The sequence below is a fragment of the Somniosus microcephalus genome, chromosome 26, assembly GCF_052327205.1.
Source record: "Somniosus microcephalus isolate GS21.2 chromosome 26, FLI_Smic_1.0, whole genome shotgun sequence".
Classification (NCBI taxonomy): domain Eukaryota; kingdom Metazoa; phylum Chordata; class Chondrichthyes; order Squaliformes; family Somniosidae; genus Somniosus; species Somniosus microcephalus.
In genome coordinates, this window is record NC_141012.1 from 14,664,436 (window position 1) to 14,688,552 (window position 24,117).

The window sequence follows — 24,117 nt, forward strand, 5'->3', positions numbered from 1 at the left end:
TTGTTCGGGTTCCCGAACTATATACATAGTGACCGGGGCGCCTCCTTCATGAGCGAGGAACTCCGTCAGTTCCTATTGGAGAGGGGTATTGCAGCAAGCAGGACCACCAGCTACAACCCCCGAGGGAACGGCCAGGTGGAAAGAGAGAACGCGACGGTATGGAAGGCCACCCTCTTAGCCTTAAAGTCTAAGGGCCTCCCAACCTCCCGCTGGCAAGAGGTCCTCCCGATTGCGCTGCACTCCATCCGGTCACTACTTTGCACTGCCATTAACACCACCCCCCATGCTCGAATGTTTGTCTTCCCCAGGAAGTCGACTACGGGAACCACCCTACCAACCTGGCTGACCTCTCCGGGACCCGTCTTGCTGCGAAAGCACGTGAGGGCCCATAAAACGGACCCCCTGGTCGAGAAGGTGAACCTCCTGCACGCCAACCCCCAGTACGCCTATGTGGCTTACCCAGACGGACGGGAGGACACTGTCTCCTTACGAGACCTCGCACCCTCACCCCCCCCTCCCAACCCCCCGAGTCCAGCCGAGGTAGACGGCATGCCGGAACCCCACGAGCCTTTGCCGACTACGCAGACACCAGCTTTAACACCGGATAATGTAACACCGCCGCTGCGACGATCGGAGAGGCTAACGAAGCCTCCGGACAGACTGACATACCAGAGCTGGTAATACACTTCACCCCGCCGGACTCTAATCTAAACAAGGGGTGAATGTGGTAAACCACTGTTATAGTTATCACTGTATATTGTTCTCACTGTTCTCACTGTCACATCACTACACGAGGTCGCCTCTTGTCGCACTGTTATACCTGGGCTGACCACCTCCGACTCCGCCCATTACCTGCCCAGGTATAAAGGTAGCTGACTGGCTAGTATTCCTCCCTGTTGGATCGGATCACCCACGAGGGTGGGCTCTGTTATTTAGCCAATAAAAACCTTCAGTTACGTTCTTAACTCGTCGCCTTTTATTGGACTAATTGATAGGCATATCAATTTTTACGTCTTCTTCCGTGAAGACAGACACAAAGTATTTGTTTAATTTCTCTGCCATTTACTTATTCCCTATTATAACTTCTCCTGTCTCAGCCTGTAAGGGACCCACATTTACTTTTGCTAATTTTTTCCCTTTTACATACCTATAAAAGCTTTTACAGTCTGTTTTTATGTCTCTCACTAGTTTACTCTCATTCTATTTTATCAATTTGCTGGTCCTCCTTTGCTGAATTCTAAAATCCTCCCAATCCTGATTGGTTATATTATTTCTACCTCTACACAAACGGGTGTGTTTAAAAAAAATTTTTTTTTTTTTAAAATTCTGTGCTCATCCAGATGAAGGGATCTTTAGTGTTGAGGAATGGAATGCTTTCCCATTTAACATTCCCAGTGACAGCAACAAGCACTCAGTTCAGCTATAGCACCATTAGATGCAGAGTAAAACTCCCTCTGTTGTGCCCCAATAATGTGTCTCCCATAACCTCAGTGGAACAGCATCAACTGCACTAATATGGCATTTTTCTATTTACCACACAATGTGGTATCCAATCTGTGCCTTTCCTGACCAAGCTTGCCCATCAATACCAAATTTGGGACAGTTTTGCAATGTGGGTTTCTTGTGGACTGATGGGAGACTCGTTTCATAGGGGACCCCTGTTGTCAGAGTGGTTCTTTAAACTACTGCAGACAGCAATTGAGCATAATCCAGCTGTTTTAATAATCATGCAGACATCTCAGAACTAAGGATGTGATGTGTGGAGGGAGGAAAACTTGGCTAATCCAAGTGGCCAGTTCAGATCACTGACTCTCCCCGCTAGCTGCAGTACAGCAACAGAAGGCGTAGTCTGCCTTAAAGACAAAACTATTCACCATAAAAGTTCCAGTTAACGCGCGGGCAGCAAACAAAGCTGCAGCAACCACGTCCAGAATGGAAGCCTGAAACTGGAGCAGAGCAGGAGGCCCACTGGTGCAGTGTCTCACTCAGCGAACACACTGGAATGGAGCAGTTATTCCGATTCCCCACACAGCCAGTGCCTGATTCCCATCGGGCTACCCGAAATCCCAAAACACCAGCAAAAACAGGTTCCTCGGAGGGAGAAGGAAACGCTGAAGGTGGTGAGGCAAGCTTGGATGCTCCCTCGTTCGTCCTCGCAGTCACCCCCAGCGTAACAATGCAGGAAAAACAAACTGGGAACCAGGGTCCCCTCAGTGGACTGGAGAATCAAAAACAAACCTTTAATCTTCCAGAAGGCTCTTTTTAACAAAGCAAATCTATGGCCAGCACTAGTTCAATGCAATACTCAATCTACACCAATGCTTCGACAATCTTTAATTTTTAAACTGCAAAGGATTACTTCCCCATCCCGTTTTTTTTTTTAATGTGCACCAATAGCACAGTCAAGGAATCAGCATATCGTCCACAAAATAATCTTTCAGTTTCAGACTTTGACAGGAACTTGTCAATGAATTAGTTTTGAAATTCATGCGAGTGACAGTATTCCATTTATCCCATTAACCAAAGTCAGTGTCCAACAAGGGTCAGGATGCATCATGCACACTCCTGTCCTGTAACTGCACCCACAAGAGGCTGATTTTCTGTCGCAAGTCTCTGCTGACCAGAGCCCAGTTATCAGATTCCGGGGTGGGCTGTTCGACAGACGAAGGTCACGGATTTCCAGTCGCGGGGGGGTTAGGACTGAGAGAAGGAGGTTGCGAAGCTGAGCGTACAACTCGGGCAGGTCTTCTGCTCCTTCAGCCACAGAGAGATGCACTATATTCGAGAACAAACGTGGGGGGGGAAACACAAATGAGAAAGAAAAAAAACACGCACACTTGCATAGCATTTACAGCACAGAAACATTTGGCCCAACAGGTAGAAGAAGAAATGATTGACCGGCCTCTGTGGGAAGCGCTGAGGGAAAGACACAGGTTTGAAGGATCTCTGAGTGGAACAGCAGAACAACCAAACTGCCCACTTGACTCGATTTTGGAAAAAAACGTACAAGCTTTTTTATCCCCGTCGCTCTCAAAGACACAGATTTTTTTTTCCCTGCCGTATTACATAAGAAATAGGAGCAGGAGTCGGCCATTTGGCCCCTCGAGCCTGCTCCGCCATTTAATGAGATCATAGCTGATCTGATCTTGGGCTCAGCTCCATTTCCCTGCCCGCTCCCCATAACCCTTCACTCCCTTATTGTTCAAAATCTGACCATCTCCACCTTGAATATATTCAATTCCACAGCCCTCCCAGGGCAGAGAATTCCACAGATTTACAACCCTCATGAAGAAATTCCTCCTCATCTCAGTTTGAAATGGGCGACCCCTTATTGTTTTATGGACACTGCCGAGCCTTGGTTATCACGGCCAAGTGGCCGTTCTTTGAACGTGAGCATTGGCAGACTATTCAACTGTGAAGAGCATAATGGCCGAGCCCAATCCTGTTCTCCCCCAAAACCACACATGCACCTCCCAGAAAGGGTTACTGGTTAAGTGAGCAGGAGCAGGAAGCCTGGCAGCGCAAGGGGTAAAGGTGGCAATCCTTACCAAGAAGACCAAACTTGGCACCTGCCCGGACTGCGTGGCTCCATTCCACCCTGGGCAGTACATTTAGCTGTTCTACATACTTTCAATTTTGACTTGATCAGCTCCATGCAGCCCTCCCTCCAGGTGGGGGAGGTGGGCCAACCAGGCAAATGGTTTACTCTGCCTTTGGATCAGTCAGTAAGAAGCTTGCATCCCTGACCTATCAGCTTTTTGCCATGAATTCCTTTTTGTTTATTTGATCTTCTATTGGTTAAGATCATGTTTAATGCTTCCTTCAGTTCGAAGTGCATTGACCACAGTAAGATTTGAATATGGGAGCACTGTTCCCCCTCCCACATCCACCAAGTCATTGCACCATATTCCTCACATGCATGTTGTTTAAATCTATTATCTCTGGGTAGTCTGCTGTCTCGGAGCCATATAGGCCAGGAGGTCCTGGGTTCAATGCTTGGTCTGTATTGAGTTAATTATGTTGAGTTAGTTGGGTGGGTGTATTGGCACCACCATGGTCCCAGCACCTACCACATCAGGGAAGGGAACAACAAGTGTTTCCACTCATGAGTGCTCCACAGTGACCCCTGCTGGACAGGTATGGAGGTCAGGAGTAACTGAGTTGTGATGACACCCACGGTTGAATTGCCCCAGCCGGGATCTACTGCAAAGACTCACGCAACGAATGGTCATTTCAGTCATGTACCCAAAGGGGGCTCCACTGAGGGAGTCAGCTCCTCCAGGAGGCGGCGAGGACGGGAGGTGGAAAATCAGAAAGGGAAATAAAAACCATCCTTTACCTCTCTGTGGTATTTGTGTCCACATTTCATCACAAAGAGGCGACTGGCGGTCAGCTCTTCCTGGCAAATCACACAGGGATCTTCATCCTCCATCTAGGAAGCAAGGAGAGCGTTAGGCAAGCAGCCGACGGGCAACTCGCACCATCGAAGGGCGAGGCTGTACCATGCCAATCTCAGCAACACCAACAACAACAACTTGCATTTATACGGCGCCTTTAACATCCCGAGGCTCTTCACAGGAGCGTTAACAAAATTTGACACCGAGCCACCCTAAGGAGATATTAGGACAGGTGCGCAAAGGCTTGGTCAAAGAGATAGGTTTTAAGGAGCATCTTCACAGAAATCACAGAAACCCCACAGTGCAGATAGAGGCCATTTCGGCCCATCGAGCCTGCACTGACACATGTCCCACCCGATCCCCGTAACCCCTACACCAACACATATCCCACCCTATCCCCGTAACCCCACGTATTCAATCCCCCTAACACTAAGGGTCAATTTATCATAGCCAATCAACCTAACCCGCACATCTTTGGACTGTGGGAGGAAACCGGAGCACCCGGAGAAAACCCACGCAAACACGGGGAGAATGTGCAAACTCCACACAGACAGTCGCCCGAGGCCGGATTCAAACCCGGGTCCCTGGTGCTGTGAGGCAACAGTGCTAACCACTATGCCACCGTGCTGCCTCTTAAAGGAGGAGAAAGAGGTAGAGGTGGAGAGGTTTGGGGAGGGAATTCCAGAGTTTAGGGCCCAGGCAGCTGAAAGCACAGGAGGCCATTCGGCCCGTTCTGTGTCAGCTTCACATTGGAGCTGTCTAATCACCTATCCCAGCTCTTTCCCTGTTCCCTTTAATGTATTTTGTCTTCAAGTGTTTATCGAATTCTCTCAGGCACTGCGATTACTTTGGCTTCCACAGACACTTGTGGTAATGTATTCCATATCCTAATAACCCTTTGTGCATAAAAGATTCTTCTAACCTCCTCCTTTACGCTTCCAGTACTAATGTGGAGTTTACATTACGTGTTCATTCAACAACCAGTGGAAATAATATTTTGCTATTCAAACTCTCAAATCCTTTGAACACTTCTATTAGATCCCTCTCTAGCCTAACTCTGCTCTGAATACAGCCCTCATTTTTCCAGGTCTCTCATTACAACTACATCCTCTCATCCCGGTTATCATCCTAATGAATCTACGTTCCATCTTTTCCACGGCTCCAATATCCTTTCTCGAACGAGGTGGCCTATACTGCACACAGTAATCCGACTGTCACTAACTGATGGGGTTAGATGAAGAAGGGCGGGAGGAGGCTGATGTGGAACATAAACGCTGGCATGGACCAGTTGGGCCGAATGGCCTGTTTCTGTGCTGCAAATACTTTGGAACTCCTTGCTTTTTTTATTCAATCCCCTTAACTAAAACCCAGAATCCAATTTAGCCCTTTTAGTCCTGATGAAGGGTTTCGACCTGAAACGTTGACTCTATTTCTCTCTCCACAGATGTTACCTGGCCTGCTGAGTTTTTCCAGCATTTTCTGTTGTTATTTCGGATTTCCAGCATCCACAGTATTTTGCTATCGTATTAGCCTTTTTAGTGGTTCGTTCCACCTGCAATCCTGCTTTTAACGATCTGTGGATTTGCTCTCGTGGGTGACTCTGTTCCTCCACTCCACTGAGAATTTTGCCATTTAGTTTATAATTCCAAACTCTGCTCTAATCTCCCAAAGTGTACAACTTCACCTTTATCGACATTGAACTGCATTTGCCAAAGGTCTGCCCTCGCCTAACTAGATATGCCCTCCTGCATGCTTCCTCACAGATTGCCGTGCCCCTAACTTCAGCAAATGTTTGAGATTAGTCCAAATCATTTATGTATATCATTAGATTAATCTTTACAAAAGAAGCAAGGGGCACTGTCTGGTACAATGAGTTGGCACAATGTCCTTTCACTTACACTCAGTTCCTAGACATGTTTATGGAATAAAGAACTCTCTCTGCTGGTAACTTTGGCTCATTTCAATCTGGTCAGTTGTGACCCACTTTCCAGTGGTCACAAACTGACAACCTTGCTCAGAAAAACATTATGACCAGCTCTCTCTCTCTCTCTCTCACACACACCAAACAAGAACCTTTCCAAGGACGGGAATACCTGAAGGCCGAGTTCAGTACTGACTCCACTCTGATGTGACAAACCCGCCATAAATCCTAGCCGATTCATAAAGGGATCCGGCGTAACATTTCTCCATGTTGTCGATGGCACCATTGGATCAGCTGGCAGGCTCTGATAGTCCAAATTTATGTTCTGTGAGGGGAGAAAAAAAAATCAACAACTTTAATCCCATCCCAAGAACCCAAATTTTTTTTAAAACCCCACCGCTCAAGCAATGTTCCCGCTGAGGCGCGCAGCCACGCAAGAATCTGAAAGATCCCGCACAGGCCGCTCACCGGCTTTTACATTGTAAATACCGCTTGTGAATTTAAAGGGACCGCGAATTAAAAGAAACAGGCTGTGGCGCACATCAAAGCGCAGCTCACAGGGACCGTTGTGTTCCAGTCACACAGATCTATTAACCTGTAGTTTAAAATAGTTAACATGACATATCACTTTGAATTCCCTCTAGTGTAGATGCAGCGGAAATAGAAACTCAATCTTGAGCTTGCTCCAAGTATCAGCCCAGTGTGAGGAGAGATTTTCCACAGATAAGAGTGTTGTATACGGCACCAGGCTCCCAGATAAATCGAGTACAAAAGACGTGATATGACTCTCTTACCCACTCCGCCCCACCCTTATATTCTCAAAGACTCTGACTGCTTCCATCTGAACAGGAAACCACTTCAATATAAGAAAACTTGATCCCGATCGCTCATTTACAAATGGAAATCAACAGGTGTAAATGGATCTTTAAACTGGAAATCCACACAGATCCACTGTCTGACGAAGTTTCAATAAGGTCAGGCCCACAAGATGATCTTTTATGGTATCCAGCTGAATATTTAACCCGGTAAACACTGAACAGAGTTCTGGTTACTACAAAGGAGGCATTGGAGAATGATTTCAATGGGAATAAAAATCGGGCAGGGTTCTATAAGAACATAAGAAATAGGAGCAGGAGTCAGCCATTTGGCCCCTCGAGCCTGCTCCGCCATTCAATAAGATCATGGCTGATCTTCTACCTCATCTCCACTTTCCTGCACTATCCCCATATCCCTTGATTCCCTTAATATTCAAAAATCTAGCGATCTCTGTCTTGAATATACTCAACAACTGAGCCTCCACAGCCCTCGGGTAGAGAATTCCAAAGATTCACCACCCTCTGAGTGAAGAAATTTCTCTTCATCTCAGTCCTAAATGGTCGACCCCTTATTCTGAGACTGTGACCCCTGGTTCTAGACTCCCCAGCCAGGGGAAACATCCTCTCTGCATCTACCCTGTCAAGCCCTGTAAGAATTCTGAATGTTTCAATGAGATCACTTCTCATTCTTCTAAACTCTGGAGAATATAGGCCTAGTCTACTCAATCTCTCCTCATAGGACAATCCCCCCATCCCAGGAATCAGTTTGGTGAACCTTTGTTGTACTCCCTCCATGGCAAGTATATCCTTCCTTAGGTAAGGAGACCAAAACTATACACAATACTCCAGGTGTGGTCTCACCAGGGTCCTATGTAATTGCAGTAAGACTCTTATACTCAAATCCTCTTGTAATAAAGGTCAACATACCATTTGCTTTCCTAATTGCTTGCTGTACCTGCATGTTAACTTTCAGTGATTCGTGTACAAGGACACCCAGGTCCCTCTGAACACCAACATTTCCCAATCTCTCACCATTTAAAAAAATACTCTGCTTTTCTATTTTTCCTACCAAAGTGGATAACTTCACAGTTCTCCACATTATATTCCATTTGCCATAACGGGCGGGTCCTATAACGGCAATTCTCTCCATCTGTTTACCGCACAAGCGGTAAAGATGCAAGTAACCGCGCCCCCCACCCCCCATAAGTCAAATCATGTAAAAGTAAGTGCAGTGCTCACATTCTACCTCTCGATGAGCTTAGCATGCTTCGTGAATACAATAAAACACGTTTTAAATGTGACCGTGAAAACTAGTAACATATAAAAAAAAAATACAGGAATCTTTATAATTACATCTATTGATTGCCCTTGAATCCTTTTTACTGTGTCTAATAGGAAGGCTCCAGCTAACACTGGTCCAAACGCAGCATTACTGCAGCAAGGCACACTTGCATGTTGTATCTGTCTCCCTTTAAGAATCATATGTATAACCTAATAAACTAAAAGACAGTAATAGCATTAAAATGCCTCCTATACACTTACCCCAAGATGCGGCTGATGGTTTTTGATAAGGACTGATACTTGGCCGATGATTTGCTCAAAGGACAGTCCAGACAGCGAGTTATTGTTCATCATGCGGACCTGTCGTAGAAAACCGATCATCGTTTCCCTGTCAAAAAACATTTACGGATTGTTAGTCCAGACTGGCGATTGGAGTGTACAAGGCTCTTTCTCAACTAGGGGCCAAATTCTCTCTACATCCATTCCAGCGAGACATCAAACAACTGTATTCATTTGTGGAGAATACAGTAGGTAAGGAAGTAAATGACGCATTAAACTGGACAGTCATTGAAAATTCAAAGAGATTTGGAGCTAACATCCTCACCCTCCAATTTTCTCCTCTCCTCAAAATGCTGACTCAAGCCGTCATAAACTTGCTCAACAGACTATTTGACCATAGGAAACATCACAGCTGAGCCCAACTAACACACACACACTACACAGAGTCAGTGGATAGCAATCAGAGCTAGAGGAGAAAAATCAGCCAACGCTGCCCCTCTCAATCACCAACTAGCCACCTCTGCTAGAAACTGCTCATGGCTGTAGATTGGGAGAGTGCAGGATCACGCTTGGTTGCGATGCTCTCCATGGTTGAATGGCCTGGTGGTGACACTCACTGACTGACTGACTGGGATGACAGATGGAGAAAAGCCATTTGGGTGAGGTACCGGATGGTGCCTTCGAGAGGAGGGAAGAAAAGCAGCTAAGTCGGCACGTTGTGGAGCAACTTGACCCCAAAGGGCATCTCCTTCAACAACTACCCAAGACAGAGCAAACTGATCGAATAGGTGGCTCAAACTGCGATTGTTAAACCCATTGGAGAACTCCCAGCGTCTCTCTGGGATACTACAACTGGGTCGCGTTACGGTTGAGGGATTTCAAACCTAATGAATTTTTCACGCACACTATTTTTCTTCTGATTCTAACAATCAGGCTCCTTTCTGTGTGATATTCCCCCTCAATCCAGCAAGTATCTCTTCTTGTGTCTCCGGTACTTTACCTGTTATGTCGTGGGAACAACTCAGTCAATCTCTCTAGAAGTCGCTCCAAGTGGTTGGGATTGGAGCTTCCCACTTGGCCAGGACTGACCGCACCCACAGGCGTCTGGTGTGGTAACCCAGCTGACGCCGTCTGCGCCGATAACCCAGGCGACATCGATCGCTGTTAAAGAGTTTAAAAGTAGGTTTTAAATCAAAGCAGTATTCTAAATCGGCAGTAGAATGTAAGCAATCAAAGCGATAGAGCGCACATTTCTTTAAATTTGACCTGCGAACCACATCCCCCCCATTAGGCTGGCTCCCACAAGGCGGTCAAAGGTTGCTCAAGCAGCTGTGAATAATCGTACAAATTAGCCGACCACAGAAAATTGAAGAAGCCGCCTCACCCTGCTCGCTGGCGAGCTTTGGGCCAGCACCTAGGCAGGAAAACTCAAAACTTAACCTGGAGAAAAAAATCAGCTCCTTGATTTCAATAGGATGAGGCATATGGAGGGTGGTGTATTTGCAACTTAGAAAGAACAAGAGGAATGTTCAGTGGAGGGCGGACTGTATTAATATGGATAAAATAGAGGGAGACGAGAAAGGTTGTGACAAAGACCCAATGTTGGAGACTAGAACTAGGGAAGCAACAGGCTTTTTCCATGTATCCTGTGTAGGGATGTGAGCGAGATCATAGAAACTATAGATTATACCTGTCAGGAAAGGATGAACAGGCTGGGTCTCTTTTCCCTTGAAAAGAGAAGGCTGAGGGGTGACTAATAGAGGTCTTTAAAATTATGAAAGGTGTTGATAGAATAGACACAGAGGGAGTGTTTCCACTTGTGGGGAAGAGCAAAACTAGAGGCCATCAATATAAGATAGTCAACAAGAAATCCAATAGGGAATTCAGAAGAAACTTCTTACCGAAAGAGTGGTGAGAATGTGGAGCTCGCTACCACAGGGAGTGGTTGAAGCAAATAGTATAGATTCATTTAAGGGGAAGCTGGATGGGCCTATGAGGGAGAAGGGAATAGAGGGTTATGCTGATAGAGTTAGAGGAGGCAGGATGGGAGGAGGTTCGAGTGGAGCATAAACGCCGGCATGGACTGGTTGGACCGAATGGCCTGTTTCTGTGCTGTACATGCTATGACTCCCCAGATATGGGAGCAGTATCCAAGTCTTGGACAGACCAGGGCTTTACAGAGGGTGTTTGGCATGAAAGAGGAAACCAAGTTTTTTGGAGGGGGCTTTAGCAACGGAGGAGATATAAGAGTTTAATTTGAGATCAGAAGAGATAGTGAGGCCAAGAATGTCAATCGATGAAGGAGGACGATGGGTGAAGCTAAGATTAAGAGATGGTAGCTGTTGGCTAGACTTGTGAGAGCTATGAAGAAACTGCGTGCTGGAAGAAACTAGGTTTCCACTGGCCCAGAGGGCATGGCGGGGTTGACTCAGCCATTGCACTGCAAGAAGAGGGGAGGTTATGTGTACTGAGGACGTGTGATCTGGAAAGAAGTTGATCAATATACAGTGCAATCATCAGCAAGAGTGGATAAGACTGACCGACGAATGGAGATGTTCATCAACGTGGAAAAGGGAGACATAACAGATCTCCGGGAGATCCCTGGGATGATGAAAGAGCGAGTATCAGCCACAGGAAATCAAACACTGGTATTCAAAGGAGGCTAGCAGTAGAAATGTCAGCACCACCATATGCACACACAGCTCTTTTGGATTAACAGTTAGAGTACAAAGCATACTTGGAAACAGGAAGAGTCAGAAACAGATAAAACTTGGCTTTCAGTGAGAAACAGTAAGCGAGAGCAGATGACTGGAGATGAAAATGGACAGAACGGAGATACAAGAACATATCAAGAATGTTACAGAAGCACAGAAATAAAGCAAGAGGAACCACTAGGTGCATATAAAAGTACATAGAAGTTACAACACGGAAACAGGCCATTTGACCCAACTAGTCCATGTTGGAGTTTACCCTCCACGTGAGTAAATAGTTCTAATCACATTTACCCACCTTGGTCCCATATTTGAGGTCAAAGGAGAAGTTGTTCAATGTGAGAACAAGTTCAGCCAGGCGGAGGAGGGTGGTGGCGGATAGGGACTGGTTGGGCCTCTGTTCAAGGAAAGGTCATTGACCTGAAACGTTAACTCTGTTTCTCTCTCTCCACAGATGCTGCCTGACCTGCTGAGTATTTCCAGCATTTTCTGTTTTTATTTTGGATTTCCAGCATCTGCAGTATTTTGCATTTGTTCCCATATTTATTCAACGCCTTTTGTTTCATCCACCCATTCAATCTTATCTTGAGTTTTGACATAGTCTCTGCCTCAACCTCTAACGTTGGAAGTATATTCCACAGCCTCACAACTCTCTGCGTGAAGAAGTTTCTCCTGCCCTCTGTTCTAAATCTCTTACATTTAATCTTGTATACATGGCCCCTCAACTACTGGGAACAATCTGCTGTCATCTATCCCATCCTTTCATAATTTTAAACTTTTGTATTATGTCCCCCCGTAATGTGTTGATCTAACAAAAACCACATTTTCAAGCTTTGCTTCATATTTGTATTTCTTCTTATCAGGCAGCATCATAGTGAGTACACACTGTAACCTCTCTAAAACCGCAATATCCTTCCTATAGATGTGGTGTATGTGGCTTTGGGTGTTTCACAGGCTGTGTTGGGTTCTGAATCTTTAGGTTGTACCTGTACAGGGATTGTGCCTCGCACACAACTACAATGCGTCTCAGAAAATAAAACTAGAATAGGCCGTGGCGGATTCACAATGAAGTAAGCAATTAACTTGTCTGTTCATGACAAACTGATGCAGTACATTAGTGCGCTGTGACTTCGAGTGATGAGATACAGGTTCCACCAGTGATTCTCCAGCAAGGGAATTCCATTCAGTTGGCTGTCTGAGTAAAATATTCCTTAAAAGGAAGGGGATAAAAATGTCCAAGGTGAGGAGGAAAGAGGGCTTGTCAACCTGTGCACTTGGAAGTGGCACAGGAGACACCATGCTGGAGACTCAAGAGTGGCAGATAATGGTTACTGCATCACACCCACCAAGTCGTGGTGTGAATAGGGTGCTGGTGGTTTTATTTCAAGAGCATGGCTTGAAATACACTGCGTTAATAAACAATGGTCACTGCCAAGCACAAAAGGAGGCATCACTTTTAACACTGGGTGTAGCAGGTGAGTGTGGATTGAAGAACGGAAAGGTTCTCGCGTTAAAAGGTGGCCTTTCAGAAGACAAGAGCCAACCGTGGCGCCCGTCCATTGGGACACTGGGCTTTCCTGACTTTTCCCATAAAAAGACACAAATAAAACTTCCGTCTTCCAATCAGAATAGAAACTAAAACCGCATGGCAACACATTTCGAAGGCTCGGCCTACCTGGGTTATTCCCAGCTGATTGTTCAATGGAGCCAATCCCGGTGGAAATGCTGGCAGCGTAGAGGTTGTTCCCTGGCTGTTGTTATTTGTGGGAAATCCATTGGAAGCCAAGAGCTCTTTTTGCTTTGCCATGTAGATAAGCTGAAGAACAGTTTGTTGTTAAGGATATTCTTATCTGCAAGATTTACACATAGCATCCGGCGCTTGCATATACTTTTTTGCATTTGAAATATTTGTATTAGCACTAAAAAAAAACGTTAATTTCCTTGTAAAGACTTAGCTTCCATATTCAGCATTAACTAAGCTGGATGTAGTGTTTAATACACAATGCTTACCATGAAATCAGACTGGGATGGGGGCAGTAGGACAGGAACCTGCGGCATGTTACTCAGCTTAGCTCCGTTGCGAATCAGGTCAATCTGTTCATTGAAGGTGCTCTTTAAAAAAAACATATAAAGAAGAAGTGATGAAATACATAAACTTAAAAAAAGTGCCTGTCCACAGCACAGTTGGGCTAGAGATTTCTTGTGGGAAATGAACACTATTTACTCAATACTTTATCCTCTTAACTCTTGTTTGGTTAAAACTGATTTTTTAATAAAATAGTTAAGCCCAGCATGCTAAGAAACCGTGGAAACTGGATCACTAGGAGTTAACTGTGGCCTCTTTCAGGTTTCTAGCCATTGCCTTTCCCCTGTCTCCCCCCCAGTCTTTAAGAAATTATCGTGCGTTGTAGTAAGGTCCTAAGCCAGAATGGGCACAGTACTGGCATACAAAATACACCCACGTCAGGAGTTGGGAAAGAGTGGGCCATTTTGCAAACTTAAGAAGCAGCAACCTTGTGGAAACAGAAAGGGCACCTTAAGAGGTAGTCAACCCAAAAAAATGATTCCTAGCTTAAAGAACATCAACTACTCAGATAGGTTCAAGGACCTCGGTCTACTTACTTTAGAGCAGCATAGACTTAGAGGTGACCCGATAGGGGTCTATAAAATAATTAAAGGGCTGGATAGCGTCCCTATTGATAGATTATTCCAGTTTAACAGATTGGGGAGGACCAGGGGACATGAGTTTAAACTGTGTAAGAGTGAGAGTAGACTGGACGTTGGGCGGTTCTTCTTTTCCCAGGGAGCAGTGAGCTTCTGGAATACAATTGCCAGCCGGTGTGGTGAGTGCGGACTCTCTGCCTTCAAGACGGAGCTGGACCGGTTCCTGACAAGGGCCGAGATCGCATCATATAGAAGGTAAATGTCTTTATAGACACAAAAGGCATCAAGGGGTATAGGGAGAGAGCGGGAATATGGTATTGAGATAGAGGATCAGCCTTGATCATATTGAATGGCGGAGCAGGCTCGAAGGGCCGAATGACCTACTCCTGCTCCTATTTTTCTATGTTTTTTTCTATAGATAACACTTGGTCCATGTGAACTCCTGGCCTGGTTTCGATCACCTGAGGGGGTCGGAGGGCAATTTTCCAGAGTATTTTTTCCTGAGGGAGGGAGGAAGTGTTCAGTCACAATGCTTTTGCCCTCATGGTGTGGGGCAGGCTTGATGGACTAGCTGGTCTTTTCCCGCCCGTCAATTTGTATGTTGGTATAAACCTTGTTTTGGAATTAAAACAGTTCCCCACCTCGCCATAGGGAGCAATTTCCCCCTCCCTTCACCAATCTACAGAAAGCGGTCTTCATGGAGTCAGCGTGCCTCTTCCCTGTAGTTCAGGTAGTGGGTGTGGACTCGGGCCTGGGTAATTATATGCTCCTAACTCGGACAAACAAGGCGAAGACCAATCGAATTCTGAATATGGACACTGCCGCCTGCAAGAGTACGGTAGCGTAGTGGTTGTGTTACTGGACAAGTAATCCAGATCCGCAGACATGAGTTCAAATCCCACCATGGCAACTGGGGAATTTAAATTCAATTAAATAATAAATTTGGAATTAAAAAGCTAGGATCAGTAATGGTGACCATGAAACTACCGGATGGTCATTAAAAACCCACCTGGTTCACTAATGTCCTTTTCAGGGAAGGAAATCTACCGTCCTTACCCGGTCTGGCCTATATGTGACTCCAGACCCACAGCAATGTGGTTGACTCTTAACTGCCCCCTGAAGTGGCCTAGCTGTACCAAACCACTCCAAAGAAGCCACCACACGGACTGCGGCGGTTCAAGAATGTGGCTCACCACCACCTTCTCGAGGGCAACTAGGGATGGGCAATAAATGCTGGCCTTGCCAGCGATGCCCACATCCCATGAATTTAAAAAAAAGAGACTCGATAACGGCTTAATAACAGATACACTTAACTGCCCCCCCCACCCCCCCAAAAAAAAGTCACAGCACGGAGGTCAACGTAGCAGTACATTGATCAATCCACTTTCACATCCACTTATATCTCAAGGCCTTCCCAGACAGTAAAGGAACCAGAAGAATTAATTTTTAAAAAAGCTAAAATTACGAGAGAAACCGAGAGAAGGAAAAGTTAAGAGGAAATGACTGAGAAGGGAAGCAAAACATTTTTAGAACTAAGCACTGACCACTGTCTGGTGTATTTTTGATTTGATGTCGGCAAGCACCATCTCGTACGCCAGCATCGCGGCCTTGACGTCGATCTGCACCCCGGGCCCGCTGTGGGGTCAAAAAGAGGCGCACAAGTCGTGACGTAAGAAAACTACTAGGCACTTGGTCTAAGCGTTAAACAAAGCTTTAATCAACTGTTTTACAACATGGTGGTCTAGTTGTGTCCTTCACTAGTTCCTGTTAAGAATGTCCTGCGCAAGCTGGACCCGTGCCAGAGTATTTATACTCTCCCTGGACAGCGCCACCCGCAGGCCGCTCAGTATTATTTCATAAGTCTTTCTTTCATGAATGACTGATTCATGTCAAGTAGTTTCTTCAGATCCATTCCCTCAGCTTTACAACGCGGCGACGCTGGTCTTAAAGAACACCTGCCCGTCACTGGTAACCCAGACAGTTCTGGGGTAGGTGCTGAAAGAGGGGAAACGGCTCAGATGCACACAGCCTTAGAATTCGACTGCAGTGACGCTGTGCTTGGCCACATGATTCAGCTCACTTTTCTCTTTACCCATAAAGCAGCCTCACGGGATGTATCGATGTCCTTGTCTGGCAAGCACCGGACAATCCAAATGAACAACCACTACCAAAAATATATAGGTGAAAGTACTATATATATATAAATAAAAGCCATTGTTTATCGTCAAACAGCGATTGATGCTAGATCAATTGTTAATTTTAAATCTGAGATTGATAGATTTTTGTTAACCAAAGGTATTGAGGGATATTGGGTAAAGGCGGGTACATGGAGTTAGGTCGCAGATCAGCCATGATCTCACTGAATGGCAGAACAGGCTCGAGGGGCTGAATGGCCTACTCCTATTTCTTGTGTTCTTAAGTGCAGATTCACAAATATTTTATGAGGTCTTGTACATATAAATGCACATTCACACATAAATACAATGTACATTCACCTGCGCATTTTGTGAAGTCAGTGTAAATTTTGATTGTATGGTGCTTTGCAAGAGGACTATATTGGAACATTTGAATATACAGCTTTGAAAATTCAATACGAAAAATTTAAAAAGCAGCATCCTTTTCCCCGCATTTTCAGTCTGTACCCTGTAACTGTTGCACCCTGCCTGCAGTGACCAGCTGACGGCAAGCCCAACATTGCAAAAGACAAATGCTGGCAATCGGAGATAAAAGAACAGAAGAATTAGGAGTGGGATTAGGCCATACGGCCCCTCGAGCCTGCTCCGCCATTCAATATCATGGCTGATCTTCTACTTCAACCCCACTTTCCCGCCCAATCCCCAGAAGATGCTGCAAGTACACAACAGGCCCGTCAGAATCTGTAGAGAGAAAAGCCAGCACCTGTTCTAAAACGTTAGCCTGTTGTCTTTTTTGAACGGGTGCTGATGAACATGCCGTGTATTTCCAGTATTTTCTTTAATAGAATGTAGATTGGCAACTGTTTGTAAATCCCTGCTCTCCCCCTTCAGGAGAGTGCAGGTTATCAAGGTCAGAAGAAACCACAAGAAAATGACTGGCTTTCTTTCTCTTTAAATACTTTTTTTTTTTAAAAAGACATTACTTTTTCATTGGTACATTCTATGGCCTAGAAATTGGGTATAGCCCCGCTTGGGGCGTTAGAATTGGCGCAGCGCAAAGTTTATAGCCAGACGCAACTTATCGCCACCTGGCGCGATATTGGGTTGCATCGCCCCTAAAGGTGATTGAGGCGCGAATTCAGGCGTTACACGGGACTCCTAAGGCGCTAAACTTCCGGCGCAACTCAATATCGGAGCGGACGGGCGCAGCGCAGGTGCTCTCAATTACCGATGACCACGAGACTTCCAGGCGCCGGCCAGCTCTTAAAGGGGTGGGTCAGTCAGCTTCAGCATCCACACTCTGCGCCTTGCAGGCCTCAGAATCGGCGCAGGCCCTTCTCTGGCGCTAAAAACTTGGACCAGATGGAGAAGGTGAGACAGAGAGCAGAGCGCTTCACCAATGAGGCTCTGGAGCAATTGGTGGCCGCAGTGGAGCGCCGGCGAGATGTTCTCTACCCAGACAATGGCAGGAGGCCGAATCATAAGGACTACCGACGAGCTTGGAGGGATGTATGCCAGAGGGTCAACTCCAGCAGCATGGTGAACAGGAGCCCTGTCCAATGCAGAAAGAAATTCAACGACCTCACTCGGGTCGTGAGGGTGGGTGTTGTTTCTGCAAACTTCTGCATCCCTTCATTTGCACCTGACTTTATGGCTACAGGGTGGCCTGTGCCCCATTGGCCATCTGCCAGCAAGCACCCATGGCCCTTTCTGGGCACACACATGCACATTTGACTCAAGGCGTCATGTAAGGGCTCTTGCACCATGGGGGGCATGAGATGATCACTCAGGGCATCATGTAGCATAACTTCCCCTTCTTTCCCCTGCAGTCCAAGCTGGCGAAGATTCGCAAAGACCAGCTTCGCACCGGTGGAGGCCTCCACAAGTGGTCACTCTCACGGATCTCGAGGAGAGAGTCCACCAGATTCTTGGAGGACGTCTGAGTGGTCCTGTAACCACTGCAGCTGCCGACCCCATTGTCGACAGCGATGGTAAGGTTCTCACCTTTTACAACTGTCTCCTTCCACTTGTTCCCCCCGCCAGCATGCTTTCTCACTGTGGACCCATGTCATAGCCTTGCCGCAATCTGGCATCCCTTGCTGCCAAGCTGTCCTTTTGCTAAAGCCACTCTTCCACCTCCCTGCTTTCAGATGCTGCATCACCAGCTCGGGAGCCGGGCCCTCAAGCTGCCAGTGCCAGTGCCTCCAAAGGCTCAATGAGAAAAGTACTGTCCAACAGAAGGTCAGCAACTCTCTCCAGCAACGATCAGAATGGCCAGCCCAAATGGCTGCAGCTTTTATACTAGTGCTGTCCCCTTTAAATAGCGCCCCCCCGAGTCCGAGAAGGGCCTGGTAACGCTCCATCCAACTGTCACTAATAGCGCCAGGCAGAAAGGTTGCTGGCGCCACCGAATATCCGGTCCGGGGCGCCAAAAAGGCGTTGCACACTGAAATGACGTCATGATCTGCCTGCGCCCGCGAGCGCGCGCAAAGAGTTAGCGCCGGCGCTAAAAGGATACTCAATATGGGAGGTGGTGCTATTTTCACTGTGCCCGCCCGAAAATTGGGTAACGCCCCAATTCTCGGGCTCTTTAGGCGCTAATCGCTGGCGCTACCAACCGAATTTCTAGGCCTATATCTCTTCAGCTAAGATTTGTTGCTGTTTTCCGAATATGATAGTTGAGCCTTTCATATGCAAGTGTGAGATACACTGGACGCAAGGCATATAAATTATTATAAAGGCAAAATACTGTGGATGCTGGAAATCTGAAATATGAACAGAAAACGCTGGAAACACTCAGCGGGTCAGGCAGCATCCGTGGAGAGAGAAACAGAGTCAACGTTTCAGGTGAAGGCCATCGACCTGAAACATTAACTCTCGTTTCTCTCTCCACAGATGCTGCCTGACCTGTTCAGTATTCCCCAGCATTTTCTGTTTTTATTTATTATATAAATTATGTTGTTTTATCTCAATGCCACTCAGGTGTATTTTGGTCAACTGTAAATAGCTGCCTGTGGAGGACAAGAGCTGAAAGGACAGCAAAGTGTATTACCTTAAAATGAGACTGCTTCTCTCTTTCTAATAGTCGTTAACTCAGCCAGTCCCACCACACCGCAGGCCAGCGGGAGTGACAGGCGCAAGTCAGCCTGTCAAGTCTCTCACTGCCCTGCAGGCAGCTGATGAAAACAAGGTGGGAATGCAGATAGAAAAAGACTTGCATTTATGTCGCACCTTTCACGACCTCAGTACGCCCCAAAGCGCTTTACAGCCAATGAAGTACAGGAAACTCTTTGGTATCCGGCACCGACGGGACCGGGATGGTGCCAGTTGATTAAAAATTCCAGATAACGGAGAGGGTTATCTACCGAGGCTATTTTTAACAAACAAAAATTTTTTAAAAATCAAGAAATGTGCAGTATACAGTAATTGGGTACTCGCCTACACCGCAGGAGAGTCAGACTCTTGTTATTGAGGTGTTCGGACTTCCGACAGCGCCAAGAAGCCGAGTAGTGGCAGTTTGGAGAACTACCCCCACTGACTAACTCGGTCACCGCGGGAGACTCGGACTCGGCAACATTTCCGGTTATTGAGGTGTTGTTTTCGGAGTATTAATTTTGCCGGTTAATAGAGAATTCCGGATATTTAGGTGCCATTTAAACGAGAGTTTCCTGTACTTTGGAATTGTAGTCACTATTGTAATGTAGGCAGGAACACAGAGATTAGGACCCGTTCATGTTGAAAGGGAATAAAGAGAGTGATTCTGCATTGGAAATTACTTATCGCAGACCACTTCAATTTGATCTGATTGCTAGTGTTGTGCTTTCATCGGCGTGAATGCCCATTGGTGAATACAAGCGTAATTAATTACACAAATAAAACCATCGGCACGAGGGTTCACACATGCTTTACGGCTCTGTGAAAATATCCCCACTTCCAGTGTGCTGGTGGCACTTCCTTACCTCATGAGCTTCTGCCTCAAGCCGGACAGTTTAACCTCTCCTTCCTTTGCAGCTTGCTCAAGAAAAACAGTCCCTTTATCGCGTCTGCACTCCAGGACCTGGATCTGAGAAACAAAACAAAAGTCCAGGCTGCATTCTATAGAAATTAGGGATTTAGACAACTTCTCTTTCCTCTCCTCCCACTGAATAATCGGTCTAAATCTTAAGAGAGTTCAGTAGTTTGCCCCGGGGATCTCCCGAATCTCTGACTGAGTCTGATGATTTATCATGAGTCGCTCCTCATCCTCTCACTCCTCACCCAGCTAAATCTATCTCTCAGGACCACATCACTCTGCACATTGCTCTCGCCGCTCATATCGTGAATGAATCTGTGAGCAGATTAAGCCAGCAAAAGAGGGTAAGGGCACTTAATTTCTCCTATTAGGAGTAAGGATGTGGATAAATTTGCTATTCTCTCCCCAGTTGAGTATATCAATTCAATTCAATTCAATTCTATTTGTCATATATGCAGCAGACGTGTGTACTGCACAATGAAATGTTGATTTTTACGAGTCCTCCCAACATTGGAATAAATACACCATAACAATGATAAAAATACGAATAGAAATACAGTATTAATAAATAAAACAACAGTAATAAAAAATAATAATAAATTATACATTCATGAGTCTTATGGCCTGAGGGTAGAAGCTGTTTCGAAACCTGCTGGTACGAGACCGTATACTTCGGTGTCTCTTACCGGACAGGAGCAGGGCGAAGAGGTTGTGGCTGGGGTGGCTTGCGTCTTTAATGATTCAAGGCGGAGATAGATAGATAGATTTTTGGACTCTAGGGGGAATCAAGGGTTATGGGGATCGGGCTGGAAAGTGGAGTTGAGGTCGAAGATCATCCATGATCTTATTGAATGGCGGAGCAGGCTCGAGGGGCCGAATAGCCGACCCCTGCTCCTAATTCTTATTGCTCTTGAATGTGTCGACTCATGTAGGATTACAGGTGCCAGCCACCCTCCAGTACCTCACCACACTTCATGCACGAGCCTCAACAGTTCAGTGGTGGCAGGCTATTCGGCCATGGTGAGAAGCCTAGCCCCGCCTCCCCTGCTGTCCGTACACCTGGACGTTCCAGCAGGGCCATTAGATGGCAATCAGGAGCGGCCTCATGGCGAGGTTGTCCTCGAGCTCCCCTGCTGGCTTAGAACAGAACTGCAGACCATGTGAAATGCCTGGCTGAGTCTTCTCTATTCGGCCTTGGGAGGCCGAGGCCAATTAAATCACCCCAACCCTCACCACAACTGATAATTTATACGTCAGCGCAGGGGCTCACTGGTCTATATGGCTCAGTACCACAGTGGGCAGCGCATTGTCCAACTCATTCAATGAGGAGAGCGCCTCACGTTGGAGTTAAAGATTGAAGGAACAGTAAAGTTTCACTGGTCTTGGTGCCAGCTTGACTCATCAGCTCTGAGAACTTTACTAGCAGAAGGAAGAAACGGAGCATGGATTGGAGGGAGGGTCAACAACAACAACTTGTATTTATATAGCACCTTTAACATAGTAAAACGTCCCAAGACGCTGCACAGGAGTATTACAAGACAAAAAATTTGACACCGAGCCACATAAGGAGAAATTAGGGCAGGTGACCAAAAGCTTGGTTAAAGAGGTAGGATTTAAGGCGAGGCGGAGATGTTTAGGCAGGGAATTCCAGAGCTTAGGGCCTAGGCAACAGAAGGCATAACCACCAATGGTGGAGCGATTATAATCAGCGATGCTCAAGAGAGCAGGATTTGAGGAGCGCAGATATCTCGGGGTGGGCGGGGGGGGGATTACAGAGATAGGGAGGGGTGAGGCCATGGAGGGATTTGAAAACAAGGATGAGAATTTTGAAATCGAGGCGTTGCTTAACCAGGAGCCAATGTAGGTCAGCGAGCACAGGGGTGATGGGCGAACGGGACTTGGTGCGAGTTAGGACACGGGCAGCTGAGTTTTGGATGACCTCAAGTTTACGTAGGGTGGAATGTGGGAGGCCAGCCAGGAGTGCGTTGGAATAGTCAAGTCTAGAGGTAACAAAGGCATGGATGAGGGTTTCAGCAGCGGATGAGCTGAGGCAGGGGCGGAGACGGGCGATGTTACGGAGGAGGAAATAGGCGGTCTTAGTGATGGAGCGGATGTGTGGTCGGAAGCTCATTTCAGGGTCAAATGTGACACCAAGGTTGCGAACAGTGTGGTTCGAACAGTTAAAGCAAAATTAATAATTCACTGGAGTTAACTGAATTGACTAAATCATGACATTGAGTTACCTCGGCAGCCATCGCTCTCCTCATGGCTTCGATGAATTCATCTTTGCTTTTTGCTGATTGTCTCTCCAAACGAGTCTTCTCCTGTGCCCACTGCTCTCTGCACAAAAAGCATCGCAACAGCTAGTCCCATTTTCTACATTTCAATTCTACTATCACAGCCAACTGATTTATAACTAGCAATGTGATTGGATTAATTCGCAGAGAGGCTACATTCATGAAATGGCTTCCTTGTTTGAGACAACACCTTGCTTTTATATAAAGACTTGCATTTCTATAGCGCCTTTCACAACCCCAGGATGCAAAGTGCCAATGAAGTACTTTTTGAAGTGTAGTCGCTGTTGTAATGTAGGAAATGCGGCAGCCAATTTGCGCACAGCAAGCTCCCATAAACAGCAATGTGCTAATGACCAGATTATCTGTTTTAGTGATTTTGAGTGAGGGATAAATATTGGCCAGGACACCCCTGCTCTTCTTCGAAATAATGCCACGGGATCTTTTACATCCACCTGATAGAGCAGACGGGGCCTCGGTTTAACGTCTCATCCGAAAGACGGCACCTCCGACAGTGCGGCACTCCCTCAGCACTGCACTGGCAGTGTCAGCCTCGATTTTTGTGGTCTAATCTCTGGAGTGGGACTTGAACCCACAACCTTCTGACTCAGAGGCGAGGGTGCTACCCACTGAGACACAGCTAACACCTTTAATTGAATAAAACTGCAAGATGATTTACAGAGGGAGACGTGAACAGATATTAATCACCCAGACCCTATCAGCCACAGCTGGGAGGCCTGGAGTCAAGGGACACACACACACACACACCCCAGCCACCCCTTCCCCCCAAGAGATTGGAGCACAAAAATCTAGGCTGACACTCCAGTGCGGTGCTGAGGGAGTGCTGCACTGTCGGAGGTGCCGTCTTTCGGATGAGATGTTAAACCGAGGCCCCGTTTGCTCTCTCAGATGGACGTAAAAGATCCCATAGCACTTGACATAAGAAAACTACTAGGCACTTGGTCTAAGCGTTAAACAAAGCTTTAACCAACTGTTTTACAACATGGAGGTCTAGTTGTGTCCTTCACTAGTTTCTGTTAAGAATGTCCTGCGCAAGCTAGGCCCGTGCCCGAGTATTTATACTCTCTCTGGACAGCGCCACCCGCAGGCCGCTCAGTATTATTTCATAAGTCTCTCTTTCATGAATGACTGATTCATGTCAGCACTATTTCGAAGAGGAGCAGGGGACGTCCAGTTGTCGTGAAAGGCACTATATAAACGAAAGCCTTCCTTTCTTTTTTAGCGCTGGAGTGCCAGAGAGGTGAGCAGTAAGCGACAGCAGCGGCAGTACTGACTGACACAGTCAAGCAGCGGGCCTCGGGTGGCAGAGGGAAGGCACAGGCACCGAAAGGCACAGAGCAGTGTAAGGAAAGGAAGACTTGCATTTCTGTAGCACCTTTCACGACCTCAGCACGTCCCAAAGCGCTTTGCAGCCAATGAAGTACTTTCTGAAGTGTAGCCACTGTTGTAATGTCGTTGGTACTTACTGTTCCCGCTGGGCATGTTTCTTCTGGTTTTCCAACTCTTGCTCTTGTGTCCAGATCTGCTTCTCAGACCTACACAAAGTTAAATATTCCAGTTACACCGTCTGGCTCCTTCTCAAATCAA

General features: G+C 46.5%; 1 protein-coding gene across 2 annotated transcripts in view; it reads right to left on the reverse strand.

The window, feature by feature from the left end:
* Positions 1-2,223: 2,223 nt before the first annotated feature.
* The window catches only part of LOC147100313 (E3 ubiquitin-protein ligase DZIP3-like), an 85,429-nt gene continuing 63,535 nt past the window's right edge, over positions 2,224-24,117 (reverse strand). For both annotated transcript variants that reach the window (XM_085967875.1, XM_085967874.1), the window contains 11 exons: positions 23,997-24,065; positions 22,459-22,555; positions 20,163-20,266; positions 15,613-15,703; positions 13,415-13,516; positions 13,080-13,220; positions 9,694-9,854; positions 8,676-8,802; positions 6,491-6,643; positions 4,340-4,432; positions 2,224-2,775 (listed from right to left, as the gene is read on the reverse strand). In XM_085967875.1, the coding sequence (XP_085824001.1) occupies positions 2,695-2,775; positions 4,340-4,432; positions 6,491-6,643; positions 8,676-8,802; positions 9,694-9,854; positions 13,080-13,220; positions 13,415-13,516; positions 15,613-15,703; positions 20,163-20,266; positions 22,459-22,555; positions 23,997-24,065 (1,219 nt within the window). In that variant the 3' untranslated portion in view covers positions 2,224-2,694. The remainder of the gene's footprint in view (positions 2,776-4,339; positions 4,433-6,490; positions 6,644-8,675; positions 8,803-9,693; positions 9,855-13,079; positions 13,221-13,414; positions 13,517-15,612; positions 15,704-20,162; positions 20,267-22,458; positions 22,556-23,996; positions 24,066-24,117) is intronic.